A 14,680-nucleotide genomic window follows, 5' to 3' on the forward strand; every position below is an offset into this window, starting at 1 on the left:
AATCGTATTGAGCGCTTATTGTGTGCAGAGCGCTGTGCTAAGCGCTTGGGAAGTCCAAGTCGGCAACATATAGAGACGGTCCCTACCCAACAACGGGCTCACAGTCTGTTTATTGAGCGCTTACTGTGTAGAGCACTGTACTAAGCGCTTAGGAAGTCCAAGTTGGCAACATCTAGAGACGGTAGAGGCTGGAGAGAGGAGCCTTGGACCCGCTGCTCTGTGGAGAGCCTAATAATAATGGCATTTATTAAGTGCTTACTATGTGCAAAGCACTGTTCTAAACACTGGGGAGGTGACAAGCTGATCGGATTATCCCACGGGGGGCTCACAGTCTTCATCCCCATTTTCCAGATGAGGTCACTGAGGCCCAAAGAAGTGAAGCGACTTGCCCAAAGTCACTCAGCTGACAAGCGGCAGAGTCAGAATTAGAGCCCACGACCTCTGACTCTCAAGCCCGTGCACTTTCCCATGAGACACGGTGGTTCGTGGACAAAACAAAACAAATAGGCATCAATACCTTCAAAATATTGGGAAGCAGCGTGGCTAAGTGGAAAGGCTTGGGTTCTAATCCTGACTCCGCCACTTGTCAGATGTGTGAGTCTGGGCAAGTCACAACTGCTCTGGGCCTCAGTTACCTCATCTGTAACATGGGGATTAAGGCTGTGAGCCCCACGTGAGACAACCTGATTACCTTATATAATAATAATAATGGCATTTATTAAGCGCTTACTATGTGCAATGCACTGTTCTAAGCACTGGAGGGGATACAAGATGATCAGGTTGTCCCACGTGGGGCTCACAGTCTTAATCCCCATTTTCCAGATGAGGGAACTGAGGCTTAGAAAAGTTAAGTGACTTGCCCAAGGCCACACAGCAGACATGTGGTGGAGCCGGGAGTCGAACCCATGACCTCTGACTCCAAAGCCCGGGCTCTTTCCACTGAGCCACGCTGCTCATCTGCACCAGCATTTGGTGCTTGGCAAATAGTAAGCACTTAAATACCATCATTACTCTCAAAACAGATAAATAGAATTATAGATTTATAGTGAGCCATTCTCAGTGGAAAAAACAGGAGAGAACATCAATTCTTTTGAAATGTGTTGGAGAAGGATTTGGAGGATACCATGAACTGCCAACCATACTGACAGTACATCCTCGTGCAGGGCACTGTACTAAGCACTTGGGGGGAAGTACCAAAGAACAGAGATGGTAGACTTGGTCCCTGACCACATGGAAAGTACGGTAGAGCAATAATGCTATTGATGCCCGGCTCCTTTTTTGTTGTCCGTCTCCCCCTTTCTAGACTGTGAGCCCATTGTGGGGTAGGGATTGTCTCTGTTGCTGAATTGTACTTTCCAAGCGTGTAGTACAGTGCTCTGCACATAGTAAGCGCTCAATAAATACAATTGAATGAATTGATTAATTAGGGAGAGTGTTCAGCTCAAAGCATCATGCCCCCCAAGTGAATAGGCAGGATCAGAGAGGCCCCTTTCCAAAGAGGAAGTGTTCCCTGGCTCTCTAGGCTCCAGGGCTTAATTTCACTCTGTTCTTTCTGCCGGCCTAGTGAAGGTTTTCATTAAAAAAATGTGGCCAATACCCCAGCTGAAACATGGATTCATTCTGAGGAAGAGTAGATGGAGACCACCAAGGGCGGGTGAGTAAATTTCCCTGGTTCTAGGGCTATCAATCATATTTCATTCCTTCATTCAATCGTATTTATTGAGCGCTTACTGTGTGCAGAGCACTGTACTAAGCGCTTGGGAAGTGCAAGTTGGCTGCTTATGAGAAGCAGCGTGGCTCACTGGAAAGAGCCCGGGCTTTGGAGTCAGAGGTCATGGGTTCAAATCCCCCCCCCCCCCCCCCCCCCCCCCCCCCCACTTGTCAGCTGTGTGACTTTGGGCAAGTCACTTAACTTCTCTGGGCCTCAGTTACCTCATCTGTAGAATGGGGATGAAGACTGTGAGCCCCCCGTGGGACAACCTGATCACCTTGTAATCTCCCCAGCACTTAGAATAGTGCTTTGCACATAGTAAGCACTTAATAAATGTTATTATTATTATTATCATACAGTCCCTACCCAACAGTGGGCTCACAGTCTAGAAGGGGGAGACAGAGAACAAAACAAAACATATTGACAAAATAAAATAAATAGAATTCAATATGTACAAATAGAGGAATAAATATGTACAAACGTATATACAGGTGCTGTGGGGAGGGGAAGGAGATAAGGGGGGGATGGGGAGGAGAGGGAGAGGAAGGAGGGGGCTCAGTCTGGGAAGGCCTCCTGGAGGAGGTGAGCTCTCAGTAGGGAAAATGGGGGAGGATCCCCCAGGCCCAAGACCTGAGGCCCACTCTGCCCAGTTATTGAGTGCATGCTAGGTGCAGGACACTTGTACTAAGCAATTGGAAGAGTACAACACATAACAGACACACTCTCTGCCCACAACAAGCTCACAGACTAGAGTGGGGAGACCGACATTAATATAGATAAATGAATTACACATGTGCACAGTGCCGGGGAACCGGAGGTGGTGGGGAAAAAGGGAGCAAGTCGGGGCGATGCAGAAGGGAGTGGGAAAAGAGAAAATGAGGACTTAGGGAAGGCCTCTTGGAAGAGACGGGCCTTCAATAAGGCTTTGAAGGTGGGGAGAGCAATTGTCTGTCAGATATGAAGAAGGAGGGCTTTCCAGGCCACAGGCAGGATGTGGGCTAGAGGTCGGCGGGGAGATAGACAAGATCGAGGTACAATAAGTAGACTGGGATTAGAGGAGTGAAGTGCGCAGGCTGGATTGTAGTACGAAAGAGTAGCGAGATTACTCTCGCCGCCTTCAAAGCCTTATTGAAGGCGCATCTCCTCCAAGACGCCTTCCTCTTCCTCTTCTCCCATTCCCCTCTGTGCCACCCTGACTTTGCTCCCTTTATTCATCACCCCCCGACAGCACTTATGTTCATATCTTTAATTTATTTACTTATATGGTCTGCCTCCCCCCAGACTGTAAGCTTACTGTGGGCAGAGAATGTGTCTCATGTTGTGCTCTACCAAGCTCTTAGTACAGTGCTCTGCACACAGTAAGCGCTCAGTAAACACCATTGAATGAATAAATTCAATTGAACGAGTGAGGGGGACAAGATAATAATAATAATAATGGCAATTATTAAGCACTTACTATGTGCAAAGCACTGTTCTAAGAGCTGGGGAGGTTGCAAGGTGATCAGGTTGTCCCACAGGGGGCTCACAGTCTTCATCCCCATTTTACAGATGAGGGAACTGAGGCACAGAGAAGTGACTTGCCCAAAATCAGCTGACAATTGGCGGAGATGAGTGATTTAAAACTGACGGTAAGGAGTTTGTTCGATGCCGAGGTGGATGGGCAACCACTTGAAGGTGCTTGAGGAGTGGGGAAACATGGACTGAAAGTTGAGAGAGAGTGATGTTCTGTGGGGAAGACGACCAGTGGGAAGTGTGCTCTGTTATATAAATAGTGGGATCAGAATACAGGGTGCTGAAGTGATTTCCATTTCATTCCCAACTCATTTAGGTTAATTTACTGATGTTAACATCACCTGATAAGGACAGAGCCTAAGGCACCTGTCGCTGGTAGTACCCAGGTGCATCAGGAAACAACGTGTGGAAGACAAATTCATAGCCATTTGCCCCCTCAATATTCCTTTTCCCCCATCCGCTGCCGCTTATAACGCTTTGATCGGTGACCATGATTTCTCTTGTCAGTGGCACACGCCTGGAGCGGGGTTTTAAATGGCATCGTGTGGCCAGCACATCAGCCCACAAAGCTGAAAGCCTGTTAGAACTTTCTCCGGATTGTCAGAGAGTACTGTAACTATAGTAACAAGTTCAGAAAGATGGAGGGAGCCAAAAAAATAAAAAATGAGGCAATAGGAGAGAAGGGTATTATCATAAGATAATTTGACCATGACAACGGTACACACTCATGAAGTGAGAGGGGAGGTCGGGAACAGGAAAGATGGGAAAGCACTACTATAGAAACCAAGCGGGCAACTGTTACTGTAGTAACAAGGAAAGAAAAAAAAGATGGGAAAACTGTGGCCGGCAGAAATACGGAGAGGGAGGAGACTGTTGCTAGGGTAACCAAGGGGAGGGGGGCAGTGAAAAAGACTTCTACCAAAGCATCAGCGACAGAAAATTGCTTTTAGCCTAGCAACACAAGACTGTCTCCATAGTAACAGCGAGCAAGGATCCCAGTTATAAACAAGAGACTAAAGGGAGAATGATCACTGGAAGTGCTGAGGAAGAAGATGGGAAATTTTTACATCAGTCTGGACCATGTGGTCCACGGGATCTTGTAAATGAAGTGGGAGATATAGGAAGGACTCGTAAAGGCCTATCGTTCGCCGGTCCCGTTGCTAGAGCAGCCAAGAGGGTCTGGAACGGCGTGTTCCAAAACATGACTTTGGACCATTCAATATGAATCCTTGGTTTTGCAAATGTACCGAAGAGCCTTCTGCAAATAATGCACTGCCCCGCCATCCCCCTTCTTAGACCCACTCTGATGCCCCAAAAGCCAAACGGCTCAAGTCTGAGACGATGTGACCACGGTACCTTTCAAAAAAGGCAAGGAGACATGAGAAGCAGCAAGTCCTGGTGGATAGAGCACAGGCTTGGGAGTCAAAATGGAAGTGGGTTCTAATCCCGGCTCTGCCACTTGTCTGCTGTGTGACCTGGGGCCAGTCACTTCATTTCTCTGTGCTTCAGCCAGCTCATCTGCTAAATTGAGGATTAAGACTGTGAGCCCCAGATGGGACATGGATGGGGTCCAACCCGATTAGCTTGTATCTGCCCTGGAGCTTAGTACAGTCGTGAAGCAGCATGGCCCAATGGATAGAGAAGCAAAGTGGCTCAGTAGAAAGAGCACGGGCTTTGGAGTCAGAGATCATGGGTTCAAATCCCGGCTCCGCCAATTGTCAGCTGTGTGACTTTGGGCAAGTCACTTAACTTCTCTGGGCCTCAGTTACCTCATCTGTAAAATGAGGATTAAGACTGTGAGCCCCCCATGGGACAACTTGATCACCTTGTAATCTCCCCAGTGCTTAGAAAAGTGCTTTGCACATAGTAAGCATTTAATAAATGCCATTATTATTATTATAGAGCACAGGCCTGGGGGTCAGAAGGTCATGGGTTCTAATCCCCACTCCACCAATTGTCTGCTGTGTGAATTTTGGGCAACTCACTTCACTTCTCTGGGCCTCAGTGACCTCATCTATAAAATAGGGATGAAGATTGTGAGCCCCGCGTGGGACAACCTGACTACCTTATTATCTACCCCAGCTCTTAGAACAGAGCCTAGCACATAGTAAGCGCTTAACAAATACCATAATTATTATCATTATTATAGTGCCTGGCCCATAGTAAGTGCTTAACAAGTACCATAAAAATGAAAAAAGGTAAAATGGATGACCTTTCTTTCCCCTTTTGAACCAAGCAGTTACATAGAAAAAAGATGAGGACTCAATAACTTCCAACTACCTTTAAATATCCAATCGTCCCTTTTCTGATTCCTGTAACTTAGACCCGTACATCTCGGTCTTCCAAAAGAGATGAAATACTTCACTTTGCCCAATTAGCCTAGTTCATTTAGGCTTTTGGCAGTCTCAGTATTTTGAAAATCTCAGATGATCTCAGAACCCACTTCAACTAAGCTAATGGAGCTATTCAACTACTCCCTGACTGTGTGTTTAGAGGTTTATAGGCTGAACCTAGTTTTGTGTGTATATTAACTGGCTGGCTAGTGTCTGGTCCATGGAATGCCTTTCTTCTCCTTCCAACCCTACCACTCCCTTTCGTCTCATACCAGTAGTCACCCAAGACTATCCTGACAGATAGCATCATAGAAACGAGAAGAATGCAGTTACCTCCATTCTTCAGGTGTCCCTACAATGCACACTTCACTCCCTCCTTGATAACCTTCCCGCCAAGAATCCCATTAAATTACTGGTACACAAAGGAAAAGGATGACCCTCATTTTCCCTCTGCAGAGATTCTCATCTCTTTTCACCTAAATCTTGGCTACCCCCAGTGAACATTGCCCCCGAACTACCTTTCTGACTTTGCTTTGGTATACTCAGTTACCTCATCTGTAAAACGGGGATTAAGACTGTGAGCCCCCCATGGGACAACCTGATCACCTTGTAACTTCCCCAGCGCTTAGAACAGTGCTTTACACATAGTAAGCATTTAATAACTGCCATAATAATAATAATAATATTCTTAAGAGGCTTCACTTAAGTTTCTCTGGAATGAACCTAGCGCAAAACTAGACAGCATTTTCCCCACTCGAGGGTTCAATATTGTACTACTTGGTTCTTTTCAGGCAGAAAGATGGAGGAACAAAAACCAGTGAGCAAGGAGCTTAAAATACTTTACATTCCAGAAACACCTTCCCTCCCTCCACAAGCCCAGCAATCCTCTCCCTCTTCTCCCCCTCAGTATTGGCACATGCGAGCACACACACCACACACAGAGTGCAGTGTTCAATTCTCCCCTTAAATGGCCTTGAGAAAGCCCTTATAGCACAATCCTTCTCTGATTAGCCTTAAGAAGGCATAGCTCACGTGAGCTCAGATTGGAGTTGGAACTAAATGAGGGGAAGGGAGACGCAAAAGACTCCCGACGGGCCTAGTCTGTTTTGCACACCTGATTTATGAAGTGTGAGGGAGGAAAGTGCTACATCCAGCCCCAACCTTATCCTTAAAATTTCCTCAGTCAGACAAACTCTGTGACCGCTGCGAGGTTTCCAGCGGTAGGGACTGATCTATTCATGGAGGACTGGGTTTCTCAAACCCTCCTCCAGCGCCATACCTTTCCAAAGAGGGATTGTTTAGCTTTCACAATCTTGGAAGAGGCCAGTCTGGGGGGGCCAGACGGTCTCGTCCAGCTAAACGTAAGCAAATCAGAGGAAGAGACTCCTCTCGGGGAACTTGTATTCCATTTCCTCCCCAGGCTCAGTGACCCCCACGATTCCAACAGTTATGACGTTTGACAAAGAAAAAAATACCCACAAACACAAGAGCAACGGTTCCAATTTAGGTTTCTCCCTCTTGCTAGGATCCGGCAACAATACCCAAGAGCCCCAGGTGGGAAAAGCGGAAGAAGCGGTCAGGAGTTAGGGCTTTTCTTCCCAAATCTTTCGGGCTTTGAGGCATTTGCTTTAAACTGATACAAAACTTCCAAAACTCTTTGAGGCAGATACTATTATTCATTTTACAAGTGGCAAGACTGAGGCACAAGCAACAAAATGACAGTGCCTGGCACATAGTAAGCACTTAAGTAGCATTTAAAGAAAAATCCCATGGCAAATTAATAGGTTAGGGACACAACCTGGCTTGAGCCTCCTACTCATTTTAAAGGTGTATTAAGTTGAGCCAGCCCAGGGGTGGGGTAAAGTGAAATTCCAGGAACTGAATATGCACCGGGCTAATCCTCCTGCCTCTAGAAGTAAAGTCACCAACAGCGTTGGGAATAGAGCAGCTCTTTCTGTTGAACTCCTAGCATCAATCAATAGTATTTATTCAGCCCCCAAGTGAAGGCTTTTAGCCGGTACGTAATTAAGAGTCAATTTTCTCAATCCAGGATGGTTATGGACAGCATAGACTGCCAACTCTAAGTGTCTTGAGAAACCTTTTATTAAAAGTTGAAGAGGTTCCAGATGTACAGGGAAATTTTTGATCAGGGAACTGATATTCCCAAATTAACTAAAATTCAGGCCAATCCCCCTTTCAAAAGAAAAAAAAATCATCAAACCTTTGCAACAGGGATATCACCCAGAAATTTTTCTTGTACAAAACTTAGGTTTCAACAATACTCTGCAAAAAGTCATACAAAAATACAGTATAAAAACATCCTCCAGTACAAGACTCAGCAGCAACTTCCATAAACAAACCAAAAAAAACCGTTTAAGATAAGCTACTGTAAAGTGGTTAAGAGTGAGGTAATAGTCCAAGCTGAGCCAATCTCCCTGCTTCCCTCCAGTGAAAACAGCTCATGTGTCCTCTAGAAAAAGGATTTCAGCAACAGCCCCAAAGCCCAGCTGTCCCGGCCCAACCCCATAGGGACAACCCATCCGGAGCATCCCTTACTAACCCAAAGCTCCGGAGTGTGTGATTTCATGCGAGACAACATCACGGCAGGATACCACCTGTTGTTCGGCATCTGTCACGTTTTCCTTCCAGGACTGCCAATGAGTTTAGCCCCCCCCAAGATCCCCTTGCCCACCCTTCCCCGCCACCCCCCAAAAACCCAACCCCTCTGTCAGTCAACTGCTTTGCCAGAGAAACCAGAGACCACACCCTGATGAGGGCAGGGAAGCGGGTGGAGGGAGGGGAGAAAAGGAAGAGAGACCAGTTTCCCAAATTCCAAGAATGCAAGCCATTATTTTGTGTGCGCTGGCTGCAACGCATTCTGGGATTTGTAGTCCAGATAGTCCCACAGTAACCAAAATGTGCAAATTATTGGGGGGTGGGGAGGGGTGAAAGACCAGTTTGGGTTATTTTTGTTTCCCCAAAGGAAGGGTGTGGGACTGGGGGCGGTGGATAAGAGGAAGAGGTGGCAGTCAAGGAGGGGGCGAGGACAAGAGGAAGAGGTGGCAGTCTGTTGGATAAGTTAGGGACCGCTGAGGTGGGCAATCCTTTTTTGCAGCTGATGTTGCCGAGACTTGAGCTGCCTCTTCTCCACGGCCAACCGCTTCTCAGCACTGACCAGCGACTGCAGGTACTCGGACGCCTTGCTCAGTATCACCACCTTAGGGGCCTTGGAACAGCTCGCCAGGCCGGGCACCTGGTCCCTCAGAGCCAGAAACCGTGAGCGGAGATCGTTCCGCCTCTTGCGTTCCAAGAAGTTGTGGTTTTTCCTCTTGGCCACATCCTCGGTATCAGAGCTCGGGGCGCTCCCGGGCTTGGCGTGACAGGGCCGGGAAGATGGGCTCTCCGGTGACGGCTCCGAGGGACTGACCGGCTCTTCTTCCTCTTCTTCTTCCTCTTCCTCCTCCTCCTCCTCCTCTTCTTCCTCCTCCTCCTCCTCTTTGGCCTTCTTTGGAGCCTCTGCCTGAGGGCAGGCGTCTGGGGGGAAGCGGGCTGCATAGTTGTGCTGCTGCTGGTGGATGGAGATGTGGAAGTGTTTCATGCAGGGATCCAGGGGGTCGGCCCGCACCGTGATGGTGACCGGTTTCCGTACACTCAGGGACTGTCTCTTCTCCACCGTCACCACGTCAATCTCTTCACCCTCTGAGAGGTGAAAAATGAAAAGTCAACAGGCCGCTCGCCGAGGTTCCCGGGACCCCAGGGGCTGCAACCCTGTCCCGGGATGTCCGATTTAGACAATAAACAGGAGAGCGGGAATGAGGGAATTTGGAAACCAGCTGATTCCCTCAAAGGGGAACGGCTTGGGGGCGGGAGGCGGGGAGTAAAAGGAGAGAAAATCAGAAGGAAAATATTCTCCAAGTTCTTTTTACAGACAAGAACAAAAGACAGACCTAGGCCAACACTCCCCAATCTTCACAGAATGTCCCTTCCAGAGGGAGAGGGGGAGAAGGAGAGGCACTCTAGCCTGGGACAAAGTTTCCCTATAAAGATCTTCTCCCTAGTCGGGTTCTTTCATGCCCCATCAGCATTGTAAATGAGGGATACGTGGGCAGCTCCATCCTTTGTTCCCCTCTCAGTGCTGCTTCGCACTCGGGTGACTTGTTACTTTTCACAAGTTATAAATCCTATTCATCCCCCACCAACCCTAGTAGTCGGCCATCCCATTCAGTAGGTTTTCAGAGACAAGGGGAGTTACAATCCTCCCTTTGCCCACAGTGGGGGAGGAATGGGGGTCCCCTTTAAGAGCACTTTACTACTGGGTTCAATGGGCTCTAAAGACATTCATCATTCTCTCTCTCTCTTTCTCTCTCACACACATAGGCCCTAAAGTGTGGGCCAGAGGTGTTTTGAGATTTGGTAAGAAGTTAGGATTTTTCTAAGTAAAAGAGGAACAGATGTCCCTGCCTAAAAGTGGGAATTAAAGCGGATTTGGGTTTTTTTGCCACTGCTCCCTGTGGCATTTGCGAGGTTTTATCAGAAACGGGTATGCCCAGCACCCGGTGGCTGTCAAGGCGGTGCTGAGAATAGAAAATACAGCCGGGTGACACCAAGCTTGCTCCTTCAATTAATCTCCCTTCCCCTTGCATCCTCGGGCATATGACCAAGGATTAACCGATTCTCTCAGAAGAGTTTTGGTAAGTGGTCTGTTTGAAAGTCATATTTTACCCACATCTTGCAGACTATTTAAAAAAAAACCCAAAACAAACAATTTTGAACTTTGTTTCCTGGTCCGTTTGCACAGTCAGCGGTCTGTCACTAAAACTTCCATTGTGTGAACAATACTATTATTTTCCCATTAATAAAATCCTCCGGCTTCCTTCAGTAAAGTGATTGGCTGACTTGGTTGTGTCGGGAATGTTGCTCCGGAAAAAGTCCTTGCCCCTCATTGGTTGAGCCCGGCCGTCAGTCAAGGGGCCCCCCCCTCTCATTGTTTGCAATCTGTTGCTTTTTGTTCCCAGGCCATGTGGCCAGCACGGGAACCAGGGGGGCCTTTGGAAACAAGATCAGGTAAAAAGGCAGGTCAGCAAAGCAGTGTGCTTGGAGGGGAGAAACAAGAAAAACGAACATAACCTTCGCAACCCTCGCTGAGGTGAAGATTTGCAGCCTGTTTGTGATTTCCCTGTGCTCCGAATCGAAAGCTCGTGTGCTTAAGAGAGGTGCAGTTTGTTCTGGCCTGTGAGAAAGTGGTATTTTCTACAATTGGATTTAGGAGCCGATGAGGGGATCCTGGCCCGATGTAAAGGCAGCACAGAGGTGGAAAAGGATGCCTGGCCAAAATGGAACCCAGCCACTTTTCGCCATCACGGCAGGGGGAAGACAGGGCCCGAGTTCAGGGGCTGAACAACCAGGGTGGAGGAAATAACCTACCTAGCAGGAAAATTCTCATTCTCCCCCCCCACCCCACCGCCAAGAAGTGACTAAAAAGTCCCCAAACTATTAAATGAGGGTGTGGCCGGCCCACACTAGTAGAAACCTGTAGTGGATTCTTCTTCCCAAGAGCAGTCTGCATGTGATAATTAGCCTCTGACCCTGGGGTTCCGTTTTAGTGCATTTCTTAAATTGTCCATCGCTTGTCCTAGGCTTCGCCTAGCAGTCCGGGCAGCAACACTGGGTCAGTGTCACTTCTTCGGCTGCAGAAAGGCCGAACTCCCAGTGACCCCCAGTGGGAAGAAAGATCTTGGTTTCCCCCGCATCAATAGCTCTTGCCCTGAGAAAAGCCAAAAGGTCAGATACCCAAGGTGCCTTCTGCTACTCCTATCTACTCTCCCATAGCATCACGACTGCACAGTCAGAGAAACAAAAACCCACAAACCACCCGGGGGAGAAAAAGGAACCGAGGGAGGGCGTTGCAGAAGTTCACAAATTATTTTCTTTCTTTGAAAAGGAAAAGGCGACTACAGATTTTAATCGGAGGAACTGGCCTGCTACTCACAGAAAGAGAGCTGATGTGCAGGCATTCATTCATTCATTCGTATTTATTGAGCGCTTACTGTGTGCAGAGCACTGTACTAAGCGCTTGGGAAGTACAAGCTGGCAACATATATAGACCGTCCCTACCCAACAGCGGGCTCACATGGGGCACAACCTCAAGTGGACCCCGTGGGGAGGAAATAGCTGACTTTCTCTTGCTCAACGCAAAAACTGGTGGGTTATGGGGTTGAAGGGAACACCTAGCTGCCCCCTCTCCACCACCGGCCGGCCCTGCCTTAAACTGATCCCGTGGGGAGAGGCTAGCTGGTTTCCTCTTCCCACTCTTCCCACCAGACACCCAGGGCCAAACTGGGGGGGGGGGGTTATGGGGGTGAAGGGGTACACCTACCTCCCCTTCCCCACCACCGGCTGGCCCTGCCTCAAGCTGATGCCCATGGGGACTAGTTGGCTTCCTCTTGCTCTTCCCACCGGGCACCCAGGGCCAAACTGGGGGGGGGGGGGTTATGGGGGTGAAGGGGTACACCTACCTCCCCTTCCCCACCACCGGCTGACCCTGCCTCAAGCTGATGCCCATGGGGACTAGTTGGCTTCCTCTTGCCCTTCCCACCCGGCACCCAGGGCCAAACTGGGGGGGTTATGGGGGTGAAGGGGTACACCTACCTCCCCCTCCCCACCACCGGCTGGCCCTGCCTGAAGCTGATGCCCATGGAGACTAGTTGGCTTCCTCTTGCTCTTCCCACCCGGCACCCAGGGCCAAACTGGGGGGGTTATGGGGGTGAAGGGGTACACCTACCTCCCCCCTCCCCACCACCGGCTGGCCCTGCCTGAAGCTGATGCCCATGGGGACTAGTTGGCTTCCTCTTGCTCTTCCCACCGGGCACCCAGGGCCAAACTGGTGCGGTTATGGGGGTGAAGGGGTACATCTACCACCCCCTCCCCACCACCCGCTGTCTCTGCCTCAAGCTGATGCCCATGGGGACTAGTTGACTTCCTCTTGCTCTTCCCACCGGGCACCCAGGGCCAAACTGGGGGGGGTTATGGGGGTGAAGGGGTACACCTACCTCCCCCTCCCCACCACCGGCTGGCCCTGCCTCAAGCTGATGCCCATGGGGACTAGTTGGCTTCCTCTTGCTCTTCCCACCAGGGCCAAACTGGGGGGGTTTATGGGGGTGAAGGGGTACACCTACCTCCCCCTCCCCACCACCGGCTGGCCCTGCCTCAAGCTGATGCCCATGGGGACTAGTTGGCTTCCTCTTGCTCTTCCCACCAGGGCCAAACTGGGGGGGGTTATGGGGGTGAAGGGGTACACCTACCTCCCCCTCCCCACCACCAACTGGCCCTGCCTCAAGCTGATGCCCATGAGGACTAGTTGGCTTCCTCTTGCTCTTCCCACCGGGCATCCAGGGCCAAACTGGGTGGGTTATGGGGGTGAAGGGGTACACCTACCTCCCCCTCCCCACCACCGGCTGGCTCTGCCTCAAGCTGATGCCCATGGGGACTAGTTGGCTTCCTCTTGCTCGTCCCACTGGACACCCAGGGCCAAACTGGGGGGGTTATGGGGGGTGAAGGGGTACACCTACCTCCCCCTCCCCACCACCGGCTGGCCCTGCCTCAAGCTGATGCCCATGGGGACTAGTTCGTTTCCTCTTGCTCTTCCCACCGGGCACCCAGGGCCAAACTGGTGGGGTTATGGGGATGATGGGGTACACCTACCTCCCCCTCCCCACCACCGGCCGGCCCTGCCTTCTTTGGTCCCCAGGGGACCCCGGCATCAAATGGGTGGGGGGCGTCCCGTCCCCAAGCCACTTTCCCAGACTATTTACCAACACACCCACGTGTGTGTTGCTCTCTCGGGGGCTCGGCTCTGGGCCAGGCGACTCGCCCGGCGGGAAGGGGGCGGGCCCACAGCCCCACAGGCCACCCAGTCGCCCTCCGGCCAGAAGGGAGGGAAGAAAAAGGGGATCCCAGTAGCCACCCCTCCATCCCACTAGCCACCCCTCCATCCCACTAGCCACCCCTCCATCCCACTAGCCCCTTACCCGAATCACTCAGGCTCTCGGCTCCAGAGCAGGCCTTGTTGTCTCCCGGTGGGCAGGGAAAGACGTTAGCGGGGTCCACGCAGTCGCCCCCGGGGTGTCCGCCCCCCGGCTCCTGGGCGACCCCCGCCCCCGCCGGCTTCACCGCGTTAACCCTTGGCGTGCCGGCGGAAAGTCTGTCACTCATCACTTTCTCCAGCCTCTCCCGGGCCGAGAAGCCACTCCACATGCAGTCGCTGCGGATGATGGAGGAGTAGTTCCTGGGGAAAGCTTTGGATGCGGAGGGCCGGTATTCGGGCTCGTCCCCTCCTCCTCCTCCTCCTCCCCAAGAGGGGCAGGGCTCGGCCAGGCGGTCCGCGTTGGAGGAACAACAGGCGCCCCCGCCATGTCCCCAGGGAGGGGACATGGGGGGCGAGGGAACCAGCTCGAATTTCTTCCAGATGTCCTCGCTGGGCGCCGTGGAGCGGTAGAAATCCTCCTCGCCGTCGTAGTCGTAGAAATAGTGTTGGTACGAGTCCATCGCTTCCCCCCTGCGAGGAAGGGGGCACGTGTGGGCAGGGGGGGAGACCCTCGCCCCCTCCACCCCACCCCACCAGGAGAGAAGCCCCCTTTCTTCGCAACCCCCCACTTCCAGCTCCCGCCAGGATGGGAGCCAAGAGTGCCCGGCTCCCGGGGTGGGGACACCACTCCCTGCTGAGCCCTAAGGGGAGTCGCTGGTGGGAAGGGACCGTCTCTAAATGATGCCAACTTGGACTTCCCAGGCGTTTACTACAGTGCTCTGCACACAGTAAGCGCTCAATAAGATGCAACAAAACTTTCCCCGGAAAGTGGAAATTGCAGGGTGGGAGGGGGGAAAAACCAGGCCCCCTCCCCTCTTTCCCCCTCCACTCTTTCTCCCTCCCCCTTTGGGCCTCCTCACCTTGCTCGTGGGCAACTGGCCCCCGGAGCCCTCGACGCTGGGCTGAGCCTGGCTCAGTGGCAAGAGCCTGGCACAGTGGCAAGGCCCTGGCACTTTCTCCCTCCCCCTTTGGGCCTCCTCCCCTTGCTCGTGGGCAAGAGGCCCCCGCAGCCCTCGACGCTGGGCTGAGCCTGGCACGGTG

General features: G+C 51.3%; 1 protein-coding gene across 1 annotated transcript; it reads right to left on the minus strand.

Moving 5' to 3' along the window:
• Positions 1 to 8,284: 8,284 nt before the first annotated feature.
• Positions 8,285 to 14,105, minus strand: MYCL (MYCL proto-oncogene, bHLH transcription factor). The gene is made up of 2 exons (XM_038758269.1): positions 13,584 to 14,105; positions 8,285 to 9,255 (listed from the first exon to the last, which is right to left on the minus strand). Exons 1-2 carry the CDS (start codon positions 14,098 to 14,100, stop codon positions 8,636 to 8,638), a joined length of 1,137 nt encoding a protein of 378 aa, XP_038614197.1. The 5' UTR covers positions 14,101 to 14,105; the 3' UTR covers positions 8,285 to 8,635.
• Positions 14,106 to 14,680: the final 575 nt, after the last annotated feature.

This window comes from Tachyglossus aculeatus, chromosome 16 (assembly GCF_015852505.1).
Source record: "Tachyglossus aculeatus isolate mTacAcu1 chromosome 16, mTacAcu1.pri, whole genome shotgun sequence".
Classification (NCBI taxonomy): Eukaryota; Metazoa; Chordata; class Mammalia; order Monotremata; family Tachyglossidae; genus Tachyglossus; species Tachyglossus aculeatus.

What these genes read in the sequence shown, in the direction of transcription:
- MYCL (XM_038758269.1), bottom strand. Translation starts at nt 14,100, where the DNA reads ATGGACTCGTACCAACACTATTTCTACGACTACGACGGCGAGGAGGAT. An exon ending in CGAGAGCCTGAGTGATTCGG is followed by an intron (nt 9,256 to 13,583) that starts GTAAGGGGCTAG and finishes TTCACCTCTCAG; the next exon opens with AGGGTGAAGAGATTGACGTG.